Consider the following 25,307-nt stretch of genomic DNA (forward strand, 5'->3'; position numbering starts at 1 on the left):
CCTGACCTAAGAGGCAGTGATCCCTGCAGAGACTGTGGGGTCAGGAATGATGGTGGCAAATGCCCCCAGTGGGGGTGCCCTGGCTGCCACAACCCGCCAGGGCTCAGGGAACTCCACATCTCCCCTCTGACAGAGAAGCATCGTCATCTTGGACACACACCCCCATCTTGGACACACACCATCATGTTGGACAGACACCGCCACCGTGGACAGACACCGCCATCATGGATAGACACCGCCATCTTGGACAGACACCGTCATCTTGGGACATACACTGTCATCATGGACATACCCTGCCATCGTGGACAGACACCCCCATCTGGGACACACACCGCCATCGCGGACACACACCGCCATCATGGACACACACCCCCATCGTGGACACACACCCCCATCGTGGACAGCCACCATCGTGGACAGACACCCCCATCTGGGACACACACCGCCATCGCGGACACACACCGCCATCATGGACACACACCCCCATCGTGGACACACACCCCCATCGGGACACACACCCCCATCGTGGACGACACCCCCCTCGTGGACACAAGCCATCGTGGACAACACCCCCATCGTGGACACACACCCCCATCGTGGACACACACCGTCATCGCGGACACACACACCGCCATCGCGGACACACACCCCCATCGTGGACACACACCCCCATCGTGGACGACACCCCCATCGTGGACACACACCCCCATCGCGGACACACACCCCCATCGCGGACACACACCCCCATCGCGGACACACACCGCCATCGCGGACACACACCGCCATCGCGGACACACACCCCCATCGTGGACACACACCCCCATCGTGGACAGACACCCCCATCGTGGACACACACCCCCATCGTGGACACACACCGCCATCGTGGACACACACCCCCATCGCGGACAGACACCGCCATCGCGGACAGACACCGCCATCGCGGACACACACACCGCCATCGTGGACACACACCGCCATCGTGGACACACACCCCCATCGTGGACAGACACCGCCATCGTGGACACACACCCCCATCGTGGACACACACCCCCATCGCGGACACACACATCGCCATCGCGGACACACACCGCCATCGCGGACACACACCCGCGACGCCACCCCCCATCGCGGAACACACACCCCCATCGTGGGACACAACACCCCCATCGTGACACACACCGCCATCGGGACCAAACAACCCCCATCGTGGAGCACACACCCCCATCGTGGGACACACACCGTCATCGCGGACACACACCGCCATCGCGGACACACACACCCCCATCGTGGACACACACCCCCATCGTGGACAGACACCCCCATCGTGGACACACACCACATCGCACACACCCCCATCGCGGACACCCACCGCCCATCGCGGACCACCACCGCCATGCGGACCACCACACCCCCACGTGGACCACACCCCATCGTGGACACCCACCCCCATCGTGGACACACACCCCCATCGTGGACACACCCACACCGCCTCGTGGACACACACCCCCATCGCGGACAGACCACCGCCATCTCGCGGACCAGACACCGCCATCGGCCCCCACACCACCGCCATGACACACATCCGCCGCCATCGTGGACACACCCCCCCATCGTGGACAGACACCGCCATCTGGACCACCACCCCCATCGTGGACACACACCCCCATCGCGGACACACACATCGCCATCGCGGACACACACCGCCATCGTGGACACACACCCCCATCGTGGACACACACCCCCATCGCGGACACACACATCGCCATCGCGGACACACACCGCCATCGCGGACCACACACCGCCATCGCGGACAGACACCCCCATCGCGGACAGACACCCCCATCGCGGACAGACACCCCCATCGCGGACACACACCGCCATCGCGGACACACACACCGCCATCGCGGACACACACCCCCATCGCGGACACACAACCCCATCGCGGACAGACACCCCATCTCGGACACACACCGCCATCGCGCCACACACCACCCCATCGCGGACCCCCCACCCACCCCTATCGCGGCCACACACCGCCATCGCGGACACACACCCCCATCGCGGACACACACCCCCATCGCGGACACACACCGCAATCGCGGACAGACACCCCCATCGCGGACAGACACCCCCATCGCGGACACACACCGCCATCGTGGACACACACCGCCATCGTGGACACACACCCCCATCGTGGACACACACCCCCATCGTGGACACACACACCGCCATCGTGGACACACACCGCCATCGTGGACACGCACCGCCATATTGGACACGCACCGCCATATTGGACACGCATGGCCAACTTGGACACGCACGGCCATCTTGGACACACACGGCCATCTTGGACACTTACCACCATCTGGGACAAGTGCCACCATTTTAAGTTCCCTTGATTAAAAACCGCCTAAAACCAGCCCCAAAACATGAGCCTCATGGCTACTGTCAGCATGACCAGAAACAGTCAAACCCTGAAATAAACCCTCTGTGACCAGAAACATCCCAAGGCCAAGAGAAGCTCCCCTCAGACCAGAGACATTCCAACCCGTCCATCAACTTTGCCTCACACAGAAACATTCTGAGCCCGCGATAGGTTCCCCTTCCTAAACCGTTAAGTACCCTTAGTCTGTAAGAGAACGCTCCTGACCTAACTCCGCCGGAAGCCCCCCTCAGGCTTATTCTCCAAAATAAATCTGTCTTTGACTGTGAAGCTCCTTTTCTTGTTTTATCTTTCTTCAACTCTTACACCCTCCTCAGCCCTCCTCACCTCTTGAAGGCGTACCCAGATCCTGGCCCCAAGCCCATCCTGGTCTTCAGGGCACCAGTCACCAAGCCCTGGACCTGCCCCCCAGACCTCAACCCCAGATCACGTAGACTCCTGCCTTATGCCCCGTCACCCCCCAGTCAGGGAGACCCATGCCTTCTGTAAGGCACCCAGACCATTCTCATCCCCATCACCAGGCCCAGGCACGTGGTGTCCCCCCTCCCAGGGTACCAGACCTCCTGTCCTTAGTTTGCAAGAGCAGACTCCTGCCCCACTGCTTTATCCATAGGCAACCAGTAACTACCCCACCATCACTAGTAACTTCTCTGCCATCACCAGTAACTTTTCTGCCATCACCAGTAACTTTTCTGCCATCACCAGTCACTACCCACAAAACCAGTCACTAACCCCTACCACCAGTAACGAACCCCCATAACCACCAGTAACTATCCCCATCACCAGTAACTATCCCACATCACCAGTCACTAACCCCCATCACCAGTAACTACCCCCATCACCAGTCACTAACCCCTACCACCAGTAACTATCCCATATCACTAGTCACTAACCACATCACCAGTAACTACCCCATCACCAGTAACTACCCCCATCACCAGTAACTACCCACATCACCAGTCACTACCCCATCACCAGTAACTATCCACATCACCAGCACTAACCCCCATCCAGTAACTACCCCCATCCCAGTCACTAACCCCACACCCGTAACGAACCCCCATAACCACCAGTAACTACCCATCACCATACTATCCCACATCACCAGTCACTAACCCCCATCACCAGTAACTACCCCCATCACCAGTCACTAACCCCTACCACCAGTAACGAACCCCCATAACCACCAGTAACTATCCCCATCACCAGTAACTATCCCACATCACCAGTCACTAACCCCCATCACCAGTAACTACCCCCCTCACCCGTCACTAACCCCTACCACCAGTAAACTATCCCATATCACATAGTCACTAACCACCATCACCAGTAATACCCCATCACCAGTCACTAACCCATCACCAGTAACTATCCCACATCCCAGTAAAACTATCCCACAATCCCAGTCACTAACCCCCATCACCAGTCACAACCCCCATCACAGTCACTACCCACATCACCAGTAACTACCCCCATCACCAGTAACTACCCCCATCACCAGTAACTACCCACATCACCAGTCACTACCCCCATCACCAGTAACTATCCCACATCACCTCACTAACCCCATCACCAGTAACTACCCCCACCCCTCACACCGTCACTAACCCCTACCACAGTAACGAAACCCCCATAACCACCAGTAACTATCCCCATCACCAGTAACTATCCCACATCACCAGTCACTAACCCCCCCACCAGTAACTACCCCCATCACCAGTCACTAACCCCTACCACCAGTAACGAACCCCCATAACCACCAGTACCTATCCCCATCACCAGTAACTATCCCACATCACCAGTCACTAACCCCCATCACCAGTAACTACCCCCATCACCAGTCACTAACCCCTACCACCAGTAACTATCCCATATCACTAGTCACTAACCACATCACCAGTAACTACCCCATCACCAGTCACTAACCCCCATCACCAGTAACTATCCCACATCACCAGTAACTATCCCACATCACCAGTCACTAACCCCCATCACCAGTCACTAACCCCCATCACCAGTCACTACCCACATCACCAGTAACTACCCCCATCACCAGTAACTACCCCCATCCCGTAACCATCCCCCCATCACCAGTAACTACCCCCATCACCAGTAACTACCCCCATCACCAGTAACTATCCCACATCACCAGTCACTAACCCCCATCACCAGTCACTACCCCCATCACCAGTCACTAACCCCTACCACCAGTAACGAACCCCCATAACCACCAGTAACTATCCCCATCACCAGTAACTATCCCACATCACCAGTCACTAACCCCCATCACCAGTAACTACCCCCATCACCAGTCACTAACCCCCATCACCAGTAACTATCCCACATCACCAGTAACTATCCCACATCACCAGTCACAACCCCCATCACCAGTCATAACCCCCATCACCAGTCACTACCACATCACCAGTAACTCCACCCCATCACCAGTAACTACCCCCATCCACCAGTAACCATCCCCCCATCACCAGTAAACTACCCCATCACCAGTAACTACCCCATCACCAGTAACTACCCACATCACCAGTCACTAACCCCCCATCACCGTAACTACCCCCCTCACCGTCACTAACCCCTCCAACCAGTAACGAACCCCCATAAACCACCAGTAACCTCCCCATCACCAGTAACTATCCCACATCACCAGTCACTAACCCCCATCACCAGTCACTACCCACATCACCAGTAACTACCCCCATCACCAGTCACTACCCACATCAACCAGTCACTACCCACATCACCAGTAACTACCCCCATCACCAGTAATACCATCCCCCCATCACCAGTAAACCTACCCCCCATCACCAGTAACTACCCCCATCACCAGTAACCCATCCCCCATCACCCAGTAAACACTACCCCCATCACCAGTAACTACACCCCCATCACCGTCACTCACCCATATCACCAGTCACTACCCCCCTCACCATAACTACCCCCATCACCAGTAACTATCCCCCATCACCAGTAACTAACCCATATCACCAGTCCACTACCCACATCACCAGTAACTACCCCCATCACCAGTAACTACCCCCATCACCCAGTAACCCATCCCCCCCATCACCAGTAACTACCACCATCACCAGTACTACCCCCCCACCAGTAACCATCCCCCCATCACCCAGTAATACCCCCATCCCCCGTCACGGGCCCAAGGCCAGCGCGCAGCCGGAGTGGAGGCCGCTCTGGAAGCCTCCCAGAGGGAGAAGGCAGGGCTCATACGCGATCTTGTTGAATGCATGAAAAATGCACGTGCGCATACTTGCACGCATAAATGAATGAATGAGTGCACGAAAGAGAGAATAAATGAGTGTTTCAGATCTCAGCTGTTGAACGCATAGCGAGCGAGTGACTGGCTGTACGCATGCGGTGAGTGCATGCATGCGTGAGTGCATGTATGTGTGAGTGCATGTATGTGTGAGTGCATGTATGCGTGAGTACATGTGAGGCGTGAATGAACAAACAACTACTCATGAATGAGCGAGCCAGGAAATGGATGAACCAGTGAATCAATGTTTGCGCCAAGGAGGGAATGAATGCATTCACACGTGAATGCACGAGTTGAAGGCATGAATGAGCCAATGCATGTGTGAATGAATTTAGAGATATATGCATGAATGGAGGTGTGACTGTGTGGAAAAACCAGGTGAATGCATGCATGCATGAATGAAGGCATGAATCTATGAATGAGTGAATGAGTGAGTTGAATGCATGAATGATTGAGTGAACAAGTGAATTCATGCATGCACAGTGCATGAATGAGTGGAAGGTGAATTCATGCCTGCATGAGTGAGTGCATGAATGAGTGAACAAGTGAATTCATACGTGATTGAGCGCATGAATGACTTAAGAAGTGAATTCATGCATGTATAAGTGCATGTATGAGTGAGTAAACAAGTGAATTCGTGTATGCATGAGTGCATGAATGAGTGAGCAGGTGAGTTCATGCCTGCCTGAGTGAGTGAGTGAATTCATGCATGCAGGATTGAATGAGCACATGAAGGCATGCATTTATACAGGAATGAGTGTGTGTGTGTGAGTGAATGAACAGAATACATGACAAGTGTGAATATGTGGATGAATGAATGAGTGAATAAATATGTATGAGTACACGAATGAGCTGAACAAACTAGCATGTGTGTTAATGCACACACATGAGTGAAGATTGCAAACGCTTCATGAATTAATGTATTATGTATGAGTGAATGAACGAATTGAATGCATGGACGAGTTAAGAGATGAATGAATGAATAAGTGAAAGTGTGCATGCATGCATGAGTGAATTCAGTGAATAAATCAATGAATGTGTGAATGCATGCATGTATGAATACATGAGTTGAATGAGGGATGATTGTGTGAGTGCATGCATGTATGAGTGCATGAGTTGAATGAATAAGTGTGTGAATGCATGCGTGTATGAGTTGAATGAGTGAATGAATGCGTGAATGCATGCATGTATGAGTGCATGAGCTGAATGAGTGAACTTACTTGGAGAAGAAAAGCCTTCACGTGACCATCAGAAAGCGACAGCAAAGGAACCCAGATTCTTGCCGAAACTGTCAATGGCGATCAATGCAAGCTACAGTCAGGACTTCCTGATCTAGATGAATACCTAGGATGATCGATGGTCTGTGGATAGCAGGCACTGTGCTGAGGGCTGTTCCTGCATCAGCTCAGCCTTGGGGACAGGTATCGGTGGTGTTTTTAGCTCTACTTCACAGATGGACCCAGAGCTGTAAATAAACAGTGGAGACTGTCTCTGACCTCCAGCAGGCTGCATGCAAGAATTTACCTCGCGGCCACTGGGCTTTGTAAGATATCTGCAGGCATATTAAGCATCAGGAAGGCACCTTTTTTTTTTATACGTTATTACAACATATTTTTCTGCATTCGTTTGTATTACACAGGTTTACATATCAAATTTTACTGATTTATTTTATTTTATTTGTGTAAATTTATGGGGTAAAGTGCAATTTTGTTACATAGATATACTGAGTTGTGGTGAAGTCTGGGTTTCCAGGGTAAGCATCACCTGAATAGTGTACATGGTACCTATTAAGTAATTTCTCATTCTCCACCATCCTCCCACTCTCTCACCCTTCTGTATCTCCAATGTCTATTAATCCACTCGCTATGTCCATGTGGACATATCATTTAGCTCCCACTTAGAGTGAGAACATGTGGTAATTGACGTTCTTTTTCTCAGTATGATAATGACTTAAGATCATGGCAGCCGGGCGCGGTGGCTCAAGCCTGTAATCCCAGCACTTTGGGAGGCCGAGACGGGCGGATCACAAGGTCAGGAGATCGAGACCATCCTGGCTAACACGGTGAAACCCCGTCTCTACTAAAAGATACAAAAAACTAGCCGGGTGAGGTGGCGGGCGCCTGTAGTCCCAGCTACTCAGGGGGCTGAGGCAGGAGAATGGCGTAAACCCGGAAGGCGGAGCTTGCAGTGAGCTGAGATCCGGCCACTGCACTCCAGCCTGGGAGACAGAGCCAGACTCCGTCTCAAAAAAAAAAAAAAGATAATGGCCTCCAGTTTCATCCATGTTGCTGCAAAAGATAGAATTTCGTTCTTTTGCATGGCTGAATACGGTTCCATTGTACACATAAATCACATTTTCTGTATCCAATCACCTGTTGATGAGCACCTGGGTTGACTCCATATCTTTGCTATTGTGAATGGTGTGTCTTTTTGACATAATGACTTGTTTTCCTTTGGGTGAATACCCAGTAGTGGAACTGTTAGATCAACTGGTAGATAAAATTTTAGTTCTTTGAGAAATCTCTGTACCATTTTCCATAGGGGGTCCACTTTTAAATCTGTCCAGCCTCTGAGTCATTGGGGAAATCCTTAGGAGCCGAGAAGTGCCCCGGCGGAGCCCCCTTTGCCAGTACAACCTCAGTTTTCTATCCTCTGGATGCCAGCCCCAAAGAAGAGAAATGCCAGAATGAAGCTGGCCCTTCCAAGGAAGTCTCAGTTCTTGTGCAAGGAAGGGGAGACTTTCCCAGCTTCTGTGCTTTCTCCTTGTTGGCTCCAACAGTTGCCAGATGTCTGCACAGCCTCGTGCTGCCAACTCGTTCCGTGGGGCCTGTGTTGGCTTCTCATTGCTCCAGCAGGGAAACCGTGGAGTGCTGTGATCTTGCTCTGGGTAAGCGAGGATCCTCCTACAGGAAAGGGTCTTACGAGTGTTCTAATGAGAGGTGCATTTACAAATGACTCAGACAGCCCCTGCCTCCTGGACTGTTCAGAATGATGTGATTGTCAACCTAATCCCTTTCCCAAGGTTGGATGGAAGTTACTACTGGAGCTTTTCACCAAGGCGTTTGTGGCATTCAGGGCTGGATTCTCTGTGGTGGGCCCGTCCCGTGCACTGTAGGGTGTTGAGCTGCGTCCCTGGGCTCCATCTGCCAGATGCCATTAGCACACTTTCCAGTAATGACAATTAAAACGGACCTCAAACATTGCACAGTGTCCCCTGGTGGGGGCAGGGGCAGAATCATTCTGAGACTGAGTCACTGTTTAGATAAATGATAAATAAATAGATAGATAATGGATAGATAAAGAGATCAGTAGATACATGATAGATGATACATAGGTAGATGATAGATGAGATAGGATGGATGGACAGAGAGATGATAGATAGGATGGAGAAATAGGTGATAAATAGATGATAGATATACAGATACATAGACACATAAATGGAGATAGATGATAAACAGATAGATGAGAGATTGATGATGATGATGAAGATAGATACATAGATAGGAAGACAGATATTAGATAAATGATAGATAATAGATAAATAATGATGATAGATGGATGATGGATGGCTAGATGTATAGACATGTAATAGAGAAATGATACATAGGTAATAGATAAATGATGATGATAGATGAATGGGTGGATAGATGGATACATAGATAGACAATAGAGTCTTTCTCAACTTTATCACTATTAATAATTAAGTGGAATGACTGTCTGTTGGGGGCGTCCTGTGCCCTGCAGGGTGTTGAGCAGCATCCCTGGGTCCCACCCACCAAGTGTCAGGCACACCGCTCTTCTCTCTGAAACAGGGGTCTCCGAAATAGAATCTCAGGCTGCGTTTTGCTGAGAACCCTCACCCCATCTTTTGATTTTGAATTCGGGGTGACATGTGCAGGCTCAGTCCTGGTCCGGCAGCATTAGCATCACCTGGGAAACTGTGTCATGCACATTCTTAGGCATCTGAACTCTGAAATCAGAACTCTGCGTCCCGGGGCTTCCCCCGACCCGGCTACGTGAACCAGGCCTCCAGGAGTTCCCAATGCGCAGCCAGGCTTGAGATACACTGCTTGCATTTCTGAGATTTGAGGGCGCTGGGGAGGGTAGCTGGAGCCAGGAGGCCTGGAGAGGGGGGAGCATGGATTTGGTAGAGATAGAAAAGGGTTGAAACAGCCAGAGAGAAAGAGACGTTGGCGCAATTGCAGGGATGTTTAAACAACATGTTTAGGGCATGCAGGAGGCCTCTGTCTCCCAACACAAACAAGCGTAGGTGTCGCACCATTCTCTGTCCCATAAATCACCCCACCCCTCGCCACCCGCCTGTTTCTCCCGTTCCACTGAGAACTGGTGCTCTGAAAGCAGAGTATAAGGCATTAAGTCACAAGGCCACTGAGAACTGGTGCTCTGAAAGCAGAGTATAAGGCATTAAGTCACAAGGCCACTGAGAACTGGTGCTCTGAAAGCAGAGTATAAGGCACTAAGTCACAAGGCAACGCTCATGATACCCGGGCAAAAGGGTAGCTCCGTTTTTAAACCCGGAGGAGGCATCTTCCCCTGGGGGTTGCCGGGCTTCTGTTCCTGTGTGTGTTGGTCTCCAGGAAGCCATGGAGAGCTTGGCAGCAGGTGAGCTTTGTCATGGGTGCATTCGGAGTAAACCTTTCTCTCCTCCCTGTTGCTGGGAATAGGTGTGTGCCAATTTTCCTAGGGAGGCATTTGAAGAAAACGTCAAGACATTTATACGCCCGGGACAATTTTATTAGAGAGTTAGTTACAAGACCTTTTTAAAGTTACATGTGTGCTGGGAAAGGAAGGATTGAAACCCAGCAGGCAGCTGGGCATGGTGGCTCAATGCCTGCCATCCCAGCACTTTGGGAGGTAAAGGCAGGAGGATCATGTGAGCTCAGGAGTTCAAGAACAGCCTGGCCAATACAGTGAGATCCCTCCGACTTTACAAAAAAATTTTTTAAAAAATTAGCCGAGAGTGTTGGCACACGCCTGTAGTCCCAGCTACTCAGAAGACTAAGGTGGGAGGATTGCTTGAGCCTGTGAGTTCAAGGCTGCAGTAAGCCATGATCGGCACTCCTGCCTGGGTGACAGAGCAAGACTCTGTCTCAAACAACAATAAAAAAAATCAAACTCAGAAGGAACAAAACAGATGTTTGTGCCAAGCTATTTGATTGCACAACATGATTGTAACAAAGTTTCTAGGAATTGAAGACAAGTACAGAATGAGAGAACACATTTGCGATACACAGAACATGCATCTACATGTATGTGTGTGGGTCACAATTGCAATTACATCTCAATATTTTATATTTTGGTAAAGAGTAACATAATAATATATAATATATAAAGCACTACATTGCCAAACAACTTGACACAAAATAAGCAAATGATTGGCAGCACGTGCTACTGGCTACCCAGTCAACCATCATTTTTCCTTATTGTTGGCAGAGCCTGTATTTTTTCCCAGGGTTCCTTCATGCTTTCTCATGCTTTTTTTTTTTCTCTTTTCTTTTTTTTTTTTTTTTTTTTTTTTTTTTTTTTTTTTTTTTTGAGAGGGAGTCTCACTCTGTCGACCAGGCTGGAGTGAAATGGCACGATCTTGGCTCACTGCAACCTCCACTTCCGGGGTTCAAGCGATTCTCCTGCCTCAGCCTCCCAAGTAGCTGGGATTACAGGTGCCCACCACCATGCCTGGCTAATTTTGTATTTTTAGTAGAGACAGGGTTTCACCATGTTGGCCAGGTTGGTCTTGAACTCCTGACCTTAGGTGGTCCTCCTGAGTCAGCCTCCCAAAATGTTGGAATTACAGGTGTGAGCCGCCATGCCTGGCTACACCTGATTACTTTTAGTTAGGGGCTGTGTGTAAATCAGGGATGAGGAAAGACACCTGAAAGAATGACTTTGCTCTTAAAAGAGAAAATCTGGGAGGAAATGATCTTAATTGGGCTTACATATATTAGTGGATGAAGCTGTGATGGCTGGAGGTACAGCAGCCATCTTCTGCCATGAGTGAAATGGGCTGATGACTCATGAAACACAGGACTGCAAGACACAGAGAACCTGGCTACTGGAGGACATTGTTAAGCCCTCAAATTGACCCAGCCCAGAGGTCCTGAATCTAAGTACATCTTGTTACGGATGCTGTCTTTATTGCTTCAACCATTTTGAGTTGGCAGAGATAGAAAAGGATTGAGGCAGTCAGACAGGGAGGGAGATTTATAAAACTGCAGAGATTTCAGGGGAAAAGTGCCATCACTTATAAAATCAAGCAGAAATTGTGAAACGTGTTGGTCACAGGATTCCTTTGCCCTCTTTTTTTGTTTTGTTTTGAGACAGAGTCTCGCTCTGTCTTGCCCAGACTAGAGTGTAGTGGCACGATCTCAGCTCACTGCAGCCTCCACCTCCCGGGTTCAAGCAATTCTCCTATCTTAGCCTCCCAAGTAGCTGGGACTACAGGCATGTGCCACCATACATGGCTAATTTTTGTATTTTTAGTAGAGACAGGGTTTCACCATGTTGGCCAGGCTGGTCTCAAACTCCTGACCTCAGGTGATCCACCTGCCTCAGCCTCCCAAAGTGCTGGGATTACAGGCATGAGCCATCGCGCCCTGCCTCTTTTGCCCTCTTAACAATGATTAAGGGCCTAGAGGAACTTTTGTTTTTGTGCATTGTAAATGTCTATATGTTCTGTAATTAAATTACATTGCATTAAATTTAATGCTATAATAAATTAAAATTAACATTTCTATATTTTCTGAAATTAAAATGAAGTTTTTGACTAATTAATAATTTTAAAGATAAATCCACTACATTTTACATAAATAATGTAATTTTATGAAAAATGGGATGTATTTTTTCAAACAGAAAAATTTTCATAGGGGAAGAGTACTGTTTTACGTGTTTACAAATCTTGTTAATATCTGACTTATGAGGAGACGGCTAGTTTCTCAGATCAACATTCCTTACGTTGTTCAGGTTAAAGTAGGTTAAAGTAGATGAAGAAAATCTAACCTCATGAAGACATATAGTTAGAAAAAGTATTTTAGTAATCTTTTCAAATAACTGTGAATGTTCTCCTTTGATGACAAAACTTGATCATCATTAGCTTCTCAAAGATAAGGTAGTGTGGAATCTGAAATCCTATCACTGAATTTTTAAAGTCTATAAATTTAAAACCCACAGGTTTATCTTAAGCTTCAGACAAACCTTTTATCCATTCGTGATTCTGCCACTTCACACATGGGTCATTTGTAGAATATTGGTTCCTTGAGTTGTGGAAGTCTTCCAGATGTTTTATTTCGTAATATGTATATATATTTTTTAAAAAACACATTTGTTAATGTCCTTATCCATCTCATCCCAAAAGTCTTTAGCTAGAATACCAAAAGAAAATATCTCCTCTTTAATATTATTAAAGTTGTGGCCTGAACGAGGGCTTCACTCATTCATTTTCCCATATGTTTAATAAGTCTTTAGGGCCAGGCGTGGTGGCTCAAGTCTGTAATCCTAGCAATTTGGGAGGCCAAGGTGGGAAAATCACTAGAGCCCAGGAGTTCGAAACCAGCCTGGGAAGCACAGTGAGACCCCATCTCTACAAAAACAATAAATAAATTAGCCAGGGATGGTAGGACTTGCCTGTCATCCCAGCTACTGAGGAAGCTAAGGTGACAAGATCGTTGGAGCCCAGGAGTTTGAGGCTGCAGTGAACCATGATCACACTGCAGCACTCCAGCCTGGACGACAGAGCAAGACATTGTCTCAATGAGTAAATAAATAAATAAGTCTTTAATGAGCATCTACTACATGCCAGTCATGTTTCTGGAAGCTGGGGACAAATCCATGCCTTTGTAGCAGTTGCATTCTAGTGATGCAACTAGAATCACTAGTGATGGAGCCGGGAGAGAAACAATAAAAGGTGATACTTTATCATATGTTGGAAGTTGATAAGAGATAGAGAGAAAAGATTAAAACAGAGGATGTCGGTGAGGAAGTGCTCGTAGTGGGTGGGGACCTGCTATTGAAATGGCCCCACCTCCCTGCAGCCTCCCTTTGGTCTACAGCCAATGGTGGACAGTGTGAGATTTTGCCCCCAGCCTTCCCACCAGCTCTGCTGTGGGATCAAACGTTCTATGCTTGTTAGGTCCAAGCACTGTTTTCACTTTTGGTTGGGGAAAAATTGGCAGCTTCTCTTTCCATATGTCATGTCTACATCCCAGCTATTCATAAACAAGCAGTCACGTTTCATGAATACCTGTTTAGCAAGGGGCAGATGAATAGGACGGGGGGCGGGGAGGAGACAGCTGTAAAGCAAAAATGTGACAATGGCTGGCAGGAACCCAGGGAATGCATTGCATTTATATTTGGAACTGTGAGGGAAGATGCAGCTTAGATGGAGGCCATTCCAAGTCACCCAAGTGCTTCAATGTGTGGAACCAGAATAGCACGTGGTGTGAATCTCTCTCGTGGGCTGAGATGGGCAAGCTAGTTCCGTTCTCTGACAAGTCTGGTCTTCTGGACTCAGCCCCTGGAAAGCTGCCTTTCTTCCTCATTACCCTATCTCCTCTCCCCTTACCATGGGATCTCGTGAGCCTTTCTTCAACAGACACAGTCTCCTCTCTGCAGCTTTGTATGAAGTTCATAACTGGGCTCAGATCAAAGTTGTGCGGAAGCCTTTATAATTCTGAAGGAAGCAGAAAAGGCATTGAATGACACCCCCAAGATAACTTTTATGTGAAATGAAAAAAACGTTTAGCCAGTGGTAACATTTTTTTGAATGTACAATTCAGAAATGTCCACTGGGTGTCGCATGGCCCTGCTGGGAAACTACATGCTACAAAATAGTGATGCTTACACACTTTTCACCGTGATAAGCTAATTTTATAGCTATGCTCAAACTGACCATCGCTGAACTAATAACTAAGCACTATTTGAGAGACTCTCTTTATGCACCTCCCAAATTCTGCAGTTACTGTTTTGATTTTTAAGTACCAGTCCCTGACGGGCACATGGTAGGGGTTATAATACACTAGACCTCCCCAGTCATCCCTGGAACTCTAATTCTATCTTTATAAACAACTCATTATCACTGACATCCTTTTTTTTGACAGGGTCTTGCTCTGTCACCTGGGCTTCAGTGCAATGGTGCAATCAGAGCTCACTACTGCTTCAACATCCCAGGCTCAAGCGATTCTCCTGTCTCAGCCTCCCAAGTAGCTAGGACCACAGGCATGTACTACCATGCCCAGTTAATGTTTAAAATTTTTGTAGAGACAGAGTCTCCATATGTCGCCAAGCTTGGTCTCAAACTCCAAGGCTCAAGGGCTCAAGTGATCCACCCACCTTGACCTCCCAAAGTGCTGGGATTACAGGTATGAACCACCACACCCAACCAACATCCATTTTTATGTATACATGTGTAAAGTATTTACAGTATTTTAAAAGTCCGGGCACAGTGGCTCACGCCTGTAATCCCAGCACTTTGGGAGACTGAGGCAAGCAGATCACCTGAGGTCAGGAGTTCAAGACCAGCCTGGCCAACATGGCGAAACCCCATCTTTACTAAAAATACAAAAATTACCTGGGCATGATGGTGGGTGCCTGTAATTCCAGCTACTCAGGAGGCTGAGGCAGGGAGAATCGCTTGAACCCGGAGGCAGAGGTTGCAGTGAGCCGAGGTCATGGCACTGCACTCCAGCCTGGGTGACAGAGTAAGCCTCCACCTCAAAAATAAATAAATAAGTAAATAAATTATTTTAAAAGCTTATTTTTCTCTTATTTTTCTACTAAAATAAAAGGAATAAGCAAATAGTATTGTTATTACCTATTACTCCTACTGGCAGTAGGTCTTCCTAATTAGAACATTACTTATTAGCTTTCTAGATTGCTGTATTTTGATAGATTGATTTATCATTCTCTGGGTGAAATAATAAATTATTCTTCATTTTCCAGATGTAAAAGGATTACTTCTAAAATCACACTGAATGGAGAAGAATTTAACTAAAGTAATCAATTTCAAAAAGATTGTAGGCTTTTGTAATGTTCAAAATGTCTATTTTTTTTCTTTTTTAGAGACAAGGTCTCACTCTGTTCCTCAGGCTGGAATGCAGTGGCACAATCCTAGCTCACTGCAGTCTTGAACTCCTGGGCTCAAGTGATCTTCCTGCCTCAATCTCCTAAGTAGTTAGGACTATAGGCACACACCACTGCATCCAGCTAATTTTTACAAAAGTTTTGTAGAGATGGGGTCTTGCTCTGTTGCCCACGCTGGTCTCCAACCTCTGGCCTCAAGTGATCCTCCCATCTTGTCCTCCCAAAGTGCTGGGATTACAGACATGAGCCACTGCACCCAGCCTGAAAAATCTAATTTTTAAGAGATCTTCCGGTATATATGAATTTTAGTGTGGTCACCCCTTCGTAAAATTTTTAGTATTTTAATTATTAAATTTAGTGACAATTAATATCCTACACTCCCTCTTTTTTATTTTGAATATTTTGTGAAACTGTTGTACAGTTTATTTTAAAAGAACTTTCATACTACAGACCTAAGAATAATATTTGAAAAAATAAAATTTCTGAAGCTATAAGGCCTCCTTAATACAATATATTGTTTCTATTTTTACAGGAGATATATACACACACACACACACGTATATAATATGTGTATTTTTCCTTTTGCATGAAAATTCTGATTAAAGCTTGAACGTCATTAGAATAACAGAAGTGTTCTCCTTAGCTTAACTAATGAGCCTATTTCCATTTGGATTTGTGGATCCCAATAATTTTTTTCTGTGCAGCCTCAAGGTCTCATTTGCATAGAAAGGTTATGAAAAAAATGAAATAAAATCCATGGTCCTCACCACAAAACATGACTTGTGCACAGAAAACATACAGAAGGAAAAGTCAGAACTCTTTAGCAAGTCCTCAAAGGCAAAAAGTGGCACCTGTGCAGTAAGAAGCAAGTATCACCTTCACTCAAATGCCTCGTATAGCTGCAGAATCCCTCACTATATCCATTTGAAGGAAAATCGTCAACCCTGTGATTTGGATCAATGAAGCCAAGTGAACAGTACAGCGGCCGCTTTCGCATGGTGCTCTCAGAAGATGTGCTTTAGATCTGTCAGAGGCATTAAAAAATTTCCTCTAGGCCTGAGTCCGATATCAGAATGACACATTTCAGAAAAACCAAGTTGCCCACTTCTGACTGTTTTGAACTTCATAGTAGAAGATATCAGAATCTTGCCATCTGCTCTTTCCACCAAAGCAGGGCAGCTTCCCAAAACTGTTGCTTCATCACAAGTTTATGGGCGAAAATAATCAAATTTATTTCCTTCTTTCCTTTTTTCCTTCCTTCCTTCCTTCCTTCCTCCCTCCCTCCCTCTCTGTCCCTCCCTCCCTCCCTCCCTCCCTCCCTTCCTTCCTTCCTTCCTTCCTTCCTTCCTTCCTTCCTTCCTTCCTTCCTTCCTCCCTCCCTCTCTGTCCCTCCCTCCCTCCCTCCCTCCCTCCCTTCCTTCCTTCCTTCCTTCTTTCGTTTGACAGTCTCACTCTGTTGCCCAAGCGGGAGTGCAGTGGTGCTATCACAGCTCACTATGGTCTTGAATTTCTTTTTTTTTTTTTTTTTTTTTTTTGAGACGGAGTCTCGCTCTGCCGCCCAGGCTGGGGTGCAGTGGCCGGATCTCAGCTCACTGCAAGCTCCGCCTCCCGGGTTCACGCCATTCTCCTGCCTCAGCCTCCCGAGTAGCTGGGACTACAGGCGCCGCCATCTCGCCCGGCTACTTTTTTGTATTTTTTAGTAGAGACGGGGTTTCACCGTGTTAGCCAGGATGGTCTCGATCTCCTGACCTCGTGATCCGCCCGTCTCGGCCTCCCAAAGTGCTGGGATTACAGGCTTGAGCCACCGCGCCCGGCCTATGGTCTTGAATTTCTGAGTTCAAGTGATCCTCCCACATAGCTGGGACTACAGGTGTGCACTACGACGCCCAGCTAATTTTTTAATCTTTACTAGAGATGGGGTCTCACTATGTTGCCCAGGCTGGTCTTGAACTCCTAGATTCAAGCAATCCTCTCACCTAGGCCTCCCAAAGTGCTGGGATTACAGGTGTGAGCCACTACGCCCAGTCTAATTTTTTGGAAATCTATACCCAAGCCACTAGTTTTTCAAGGTTAGTTATTACCTTCAAATGATGCTTAACTGACATTTCTGACCATCTAAATGAACTTAACTGAAAAAAAAAAAAAGGGCTGTATGAAAATAGTGTCTACTGAAAACTTTGATGGGTTCAGAGCAAGAATTTGCTTTTGGTGAAAAGAATTACATCGTTTGCTGCTGGTGGTTTTAGAATTTGAATCCTAAAGAAGAACTGTTAAAATGAGCAGGACCATATCCGTGCATGCGTGAAAAGAAATGTCATTGTTTCGAAATACTAGAGAGGAAAAAGTTTGATGGTATTTGAAATCCACTGGCCCCGTCACAATACACTTCAACATGACATATGTCAATGAGTGACATGGAAAGACCTATGAGATTTAAGAGTCTCACTTAAGATGGCGATAAAAGATGGTGTGAATGAAAATTTCCATTTTCATAGATGCATAAACCTGATTTCCCAAGAAGCCAATGGATGCAAAGAAAGAGTGAGTGAATTTAATGAACAAACACAAACAATATTAGAACATACTTGCTGACGACAGATCAGACTGCTGTTCTTGGAGATGATGCGGTGGATGGTGAGCCCTTGTCATTGAAGATAAATGCATTAGAAGGTGGAGACGTGCTAGAAATCAGAAGGAATGTTGATGAAACTGATTTATGTGTTAAGGTAAATTAGTCTTTAAAATCTCGGGAAGAAAAAGCAACGAAATCCACATATAATTATCTGAAAGTGGATGAAATAACAGTTGCACATACAGATTATATGAAAAGTCTCCAAAATGAACATGTCAGAAAACACACACACAGTTTGAAAGTCAAATTCCAAAATGTCTGCAGAAACATAAAGTCTTAGTAAATTGTACTCCCCCCATCAATATAATGAATGATTGGCAAATATTTAAGGTGAATTTATCCTGGAAAGAAGGAGGAGAATCTTTCGCAAGTAGCTCAAAACATCATCTATGCATTCAGGGAGCTGAATGCCTATGGAATTCAAGCAAAAATTCTTCCAGCAAAAAATGTCAGAAAGAACTACTGATTCTTAGCAATTATCCTGAGAGGACAAAGCTCATGATGTTTGAAGACTTAATGAAAAAACTTGGGGGCTTGGTTAACTTAAGAAAATGTATGTATCAGAAAAAAAAAATTGAGGAGGAAATTAAAGTTTTCAAAAAGTATCTTTATGTTCTCGGTGTTCAAGTAAAGCAAGGTTTGGGGGGATGTGTAAAGGTTCTCACAGGGCTCCCAGGAATTCTCTGGATAGATAACTGGATCCCCAAGAAAAATTTAAATTTAAATTATTCCCTCAGATACTTTTTGCATGCAAAAAACACAGGGAAAGGATTTTTCCATTAGACCTACTGGGTTCTGACAGTAATTTCTCTCCAAATGCAAGACTGACTCACCGTGGTGTTCCTCATGCTGGAAGACTATTTTTGGTTAAATAATGAAAGTATCTTTCATCTTCAGAAATAGAAGTGACTCACCATTTGCCAGAGTGCAGTCATGTGACTTCACCTACCCACAGGAATGCTGGGAAATGTAGTTCAGCTGAGGAACCATGCCCACAGCTCCATACACCAGAAATATAGCACTATTGAAACTATTAAGACAGAAAGAAGGGATTTGGGTGGACAACGTGTGCATTCGCTAAGACTGTGTTTTTAGTTAGGTTGAGCAGTCTTGACTTCATGGTCTTGACTTCTGAACCAATTCTTTTATTTTTATTTTAAGTTCCAGGGTACATGTGCAGGAAGTGCAGGTTGTTACATAGGTAAACGTGTGTCATGGTGGTTTGCTGCATCTATCAACCTACCACCTGGGTATTAAGCCCAGCATGCATTAGCTATTTTTCCTGATGTTCTCCCTCCCCACACTCCATCTGCCAATAGGCCCCAGTGTGTGTTGTTCCCCTCCCTGTGTCAATGTGTTCTCATTGTTCAGCTCCCACTTATAAGTGAGAACATGGTTTGGTTTTCTCTTCTTGTATTAGTTTGCTGAGGATAACGGCTTCCAGCTCCATCCATGTCCCTCCAAAGGACATGATCTCATTCCTTTTTATAGGTGCATAGTATATAGCTGTGTGTGTGTGTGTGTGTGTGTGTGTGTACCACATATTATTTATCCAGTATATTATTGATGGGCAGTTAGGTTGGTTTTATATCTTTGCTATTGTGAATAGTGCTGCAATGAACATACACGTGCATGTATCTTTGTAATAGAATGGCTTATATTCCTTTGGGTATATACCCAGCAATGGAGTTGCTGGGTCAAATAGTATTTCTGGTTCTAGATCTCTGAGGAATTGCCACACCGTCTTCCACAATGGTTGAACTAGTTTACATTCCCACCAACAGTGTAAAAGTGTTTCTATTTCTCCACAATCTCGCCAGCATCTGTTGTTTCTTGACTTTTTAATAATCACCGTTCTGACTGGTGTGAGATGGTATCTCACTGTGGTTTTGATTTGCATTTCTCTAATGATCGTGATATTATGTTGAGCTTTTTTTCATATTTGTTGCTTCTGAGCCAATTCTAAGAAATGCCATATATATTTCAATGAGATTGATTTTATTTACACTAAGAAAAGCTTGTTTTTTTTCCCCCAACCCCCGGGCAGCCCTTACTGCCTCCCAGGCACCACTTAGAACGCTTTTCACACATTAAGTCTTTTGTTTTGTTTTGTTTTGTTTTGTTTTTGTTTTTGTTTTTGTTTTCTTTGAGACAGGGTCTCACTCTGTCGCTCAGACTGGAGTGCAGTGGTGTGATCTCCACTTACTGAAAACTCAACCTCCCGGGTTCAAGTGATTCTTGTGCCCCAGCCTCCCGAGTAGCTGGAATTACAGGCGTGCACCACCATGTCCAGCTAATTCCTTGTATTTTTGGTACAGACGGGGTTTCACCATGCTGGCCAGGCTGGTCTCAGACTCCTGACCTCAGGTGGTCCACCCGCCTTGGTCTCCCAAAGTGCTGGGATTACAGGCATGAGCCACCATGCCCAGCCTTCACACATTGAGTCTTATATCCTCAACACATCTTGGAGAGGAAGATCTTCTTAGGACACCTCCCTTTTTTCCCCCCACATGGGATAACCGTGGCCCAGAGAGGTTGTATAACTTGCCTAAGTTTGCACAGCTTGAAATGGAGAAACCAGGATATGAATCTATAAATTGAGTGTCAGAGTCTGGAATTTAATCCTGACTAATCTTGCGTAGTACCTCTATAGGCAAGCTAAATGAATTCCCCTTCTCTTTTTTTTTAATTAGGGGGAAAAAAGCATGTACACAGCATGTGTTAATGTATGTATTCATTCCCTGGGGCGGCTATAGCAAAGTATTGCAAACGGATTGGCCTAAACAATGGACATTTGTTTCTTCGTGCACAGTTCTAGGGGCCAGAAGTCCAAAACCAGGGTGTCTGCAGGGCTATGCTCCCTCTGAAGTCTCTAGGGAAGGATCTGTTCCAGGGTCCTCTCCTTGTTTTGGGTAGTTCTCTGGCTTGTGGTAACATCACTCCACAGCATTCTCCTTATGTAACTACCTGTGTCCAAATCCCGCGTTCTTATAAAGACACCAGGCATATAGGATTAGGGACCCACCTCACTCATTTCAATAAACTAGTTACCTCTGCAAGAGCCTTATTTTCAATAAGGCCACATTCTGAGGTGCCAGGGGTTAGGACTTCAACATACGAATTTGAGGGGACATAATTCAACACATATCAGTGTGTTAATACTGTGCTTGTGTGTGTGTGTGTGTGTGTGTGTGTTTGTATGTGTGTGTGTAACTGGATATTCCAATTCCAGTAGTCAAAGGCAAATCAGCAGAATCATACTTTCCTCTCCCATACAACTAGAACAATTTCATACTTGGGTAAAAATGTTATTTTTTAGCCTGTGTAGAAAAAAATAAACAAAAATATAGCTCACGTGTTTGTTATTTTCCTCTTCACCCTACTAAATTAGTCGTGGCTTCTCTTCATTCCAACACAAAGATATTTATCCGTTGACCACCAAACGCATTCAAGTCCCCACAAAGAGGAGGCAAGTGTGGCTTTTAACACCATACAATTGACCCTTGAACCAGGTGGGGTAGTGAGAGGAACTGACCCTCCGCACAGCTGAAAACCCATGTATAACTTATGACTCTCCAAAAAATTAACTACTCATAGCATCCCGGTTGACTGAAAGCCTTACTGATAACAGTTGAACACATATTTTGTATATGTATTACATACCATATTATTACATTAAAGTAAGCTAGAGGAAAGAAAATGTTGTGAAGAAAATCATAAGGAAGTTAAAATCAATGCATTTCCTATTTATTAAGTGGAAGTGGATCACCATAAAGGTCTTCATCCTTATCAGCTTCACACTGAGTAGACGGAGGGTTGGTCCTGCTGTCTCAGTAATGGCAGAGCCAGAAGCAAATTCACATATAGGTGAACCTATGCAGTTCACCCTGTGTTGTTCAAGGGCCAACTGTACAATCAAGGTTATCCTTCTCTAAAATACATGGAGATGACATTTTATCAAGGCTTTTCTTATCTGTTCAATTCTCACCTTCTCAGCATGAAAACCGAATACCCAACAGGTGCTCCTCATGACCCCTCAGAGAGGTTCCCCCAAGCAGTCATTATTCAAATGTTTTCATTTTAAGTAGGTTGAACATTAGCCTTGTCACCCAGGTGAATTTTATCTCATTATTAGGTAACTCTATGTATTTCATATGTTCATAATCTATCTTGAGCTTTAAAAGAGATTTGCTGTATATTATTCACAGCTATGAAGGTTCATAATTTTGGGGCCACTTCTATAGCCATTTCATAAAATTCATTTGTGAAATACAGAAAAAACTATGCAATAATCAAATCCAGTTATTTTTTCTTTTACATTTATTTAAAATGATTTAAAATGGTTTATGACAGTTTTAGAAAATGAAATGGATTAAAGGCTAAAAATGTTTAGATTCCATTTAAGTAGGTATGTGTGTGTATATATAACTAAAAACACAGAGGCTTTTTCACAAGAATTTAATTAAGCTCATGCTGAAACTCTTATAGAGAAAATAGTAATTGAGCATCAGACATCACCACTCCTGAAAAAACCTTCTACAAGAATTGAAAAGTGTTGCAGGACCTAATACTGAAATAGGAAATACAGACTATCTGCAAATTGCACAAAGGATGCATGAATCCACAGTCTGAGACCCACAGCTCTGAGACCCCTAACGTGAGTGATTAAAGATATTTTACAGGCCGGGCGCGGTGGCTCAAGCCTGTAATCCCAGCACTTTGGGAGGCCGAGACGGGCGGATCACAAGGTCAGGAGATCAAGACCATCCTGGCTAACACAGTGAAACCCCGTCTCTACTAAAAAATACAAAAAACTAGCCGGGCGTAGTGGCGGGCGCCTGTAGTCCCAGCTGCTCGGGAGGCTGAGGCAGGAGAATGGCGTGAACCCAGGAGGCAGAGCTTGCAGTGAGCTGAGATCCAGCCACTGCACTCCAGCCTGGGCGACAGAGCGAGACTCCGTCTAAAAAAAAAAAAAAAAAAAAAGATATTTTACAAATTGGGGAGCTCTTTCAAGGGCTTTCCACTTTCAACCTTCTCTCTTTGAAGACCCCAGTTCATACTGGTGAGCACAAAACATGCATACTGGGAATTTTTATGGGTCCTGTATATACATTCCAGACTCTACATGAATGTCTCAATCTTTGGTTCTGATATTTATGGCAAAGTCTAAATGTTACATGAACATTAACCTTAGTTTCCTCAAACTATACCAATATGCCCAAACCATCATTTTTTCTTCTCTCCCCACAAATATTTCTAAAAGAGAAGCAAAAAGCTAGTATACTTCTTGGATGCCTAAGGATTTAAGATTTCCTACTCTGGTGAACAGAAAAAGTATAAACCAAGGAATGCAATGTTGTTGCCTTAGGAACCGGTACTTACAGAGTATCAAAGACTACAAATACTACAAAAGGACTCAACGCCTGATAATCACCATTTCTGTCTCCTATCTGCCAAAACATATCAAAACCATGTGATTTTCTAGGAAAAAGTATCCCAAGATTTCCCCCAGGTGGTTTTAACATCAGTCGCTTTGCACTTAACATTTCAAAATGCAGCCTTATTTTCTTCAGGTAATAATAATTTTATGTGCAGATACATCAAAGCTGAAAGGATGCTCAAACCCTGCTTGTGGGTGTCAGAAATAATGCATCCCCACTTCGTTCGCAATAATGAATGCTCAACGATTTTTTATAACACTGACGAATTTAGCACAGGCCCACCATCTTTGGAAACTCAATGATATTCTTCATCTCCCAAAAGCTGATAACATCCCCTCCCCACCAAGATACTCTGCCTCCCTACTGCTCACTGCTTTGTGCCATCAACATGGTTAAGCGTGTGTGTGTTATTGCACTGTGAGGTAGCTGAAGATGTCAGAATAGAGAGCCACAGTCTCTTTGTGCACATGAATGGCCAAACCAACAGATCAAGCAATCCTTTTTTAGAATGCAGGGTCTAGCTGCCTAATGTATCTCTATAACCACATCACGTCCAATGAGTTGGGAATGCTTAGTGAGGCAGCTCACGTACTTCACACAGAAGAAAACACACTTTAGGTCATCAAATTGTGTCAAGAATAAAAGGAAATTTCCACAACAGTGATAAACAGGGTTCTTGTTTTAGTTGTTTTTCTCAAAGTAATCAGGGGATCTTAACGTCTTCAGACATTTTCTGTTTCTGAAAGGAAGATTGGAAACAAATGTCATTGTGGGAGAAGAAAAAAGTCTATTAAACAAAGAAAAAGAAAACCAAGATCCAATTCTATGCTGTTACAGGGACTCTTGCTCTAGATTTAGCAGAAGGAAGATTAGAACAGAAAAAAAATGAAGCAGAAACAAAGTTGCACATCTTAAATATATACAATGTTTGTCTATTATACTTTAATAAAGCTAGAAGAATGAAAAGTCTACTTCAAAAAAAGAAAACCAAGATCCAACTATGTGCTGTCTACATGACACTTGCTTTACATTCAGCAGAAGGAAATAGATTAGAACAAATAAATGATGCAGAAATGAAGTTGTACATCTTAAATATACACAATGTTTATTTGTCAACTGTACCTTAAAGCTGGAAAAATTAAAAATAGAAAATATTTAAAAACTGTTAAAATCATATCTGGAAACAAATATTAGTTTTCTAAACATTGTTTTTTACATTTTGCCATTTGTTAAGGATTTTGATGATCTTAAATGAATTGAGTAACTTTCTTTTTGGTTAAAACTAATATTTGTAGGAATTTATTTTTTTTAATATGGCCTTCTTGGTCTTTATAACTTCTGAAGTGGTGTTGTCATTTGCTCCACTTTACAAAATAAAAGCAAAGTACAATTCTTAAAAGTCCACAT

General features: G+C 45.2%; 1 protein-coding gene across 6 annotated transcripts in view; it reads right to left on the bottom strand.

Moving 5' to 3' along the window:
* Positions 1–23,339: 23,339 nt before the first annotated feature.
* The window catches only part of LOC104678276 (glycoprotein Xg-like), a 47,007-nt gene continuing 45,039 nt past the window's right edge, over positions 23,340–25,307 (bottom strand). For all 6 annotated transcript variants that reach the window (XM_030926227.1, XM_030926225.1, XM_030926223.1 and 3 more), the window contains one exon: positions 23,340–24,639. In XM_030926227.1, coding sequence (XP_030782087.1) covers positions 24,623–24,639 — 17 coding nt within the window. In that variant the 3' untranslated portion in view covers positions 23,340–24,622. The remainder of the gene's footprint in view (positions 24,640–25,307) is intronic.

The sequence above is a fragment of the Rhinopithecus roxellana genome, chromosome 22, assembly GCF_007565055.1.
Source record: "Rhinopithecus roxellana isolate Shanxi Qingling chromosome 22, ASM756505v1, whole genome shotgun sequence".
In the NCBI taxonomy this organism is placed as follows: Eukaryota; Metazoa; Chordata; class Mammalia; order Primates; family Cercopithecidae; genus Rhinopithecus; species Rhinopithecus roxellana.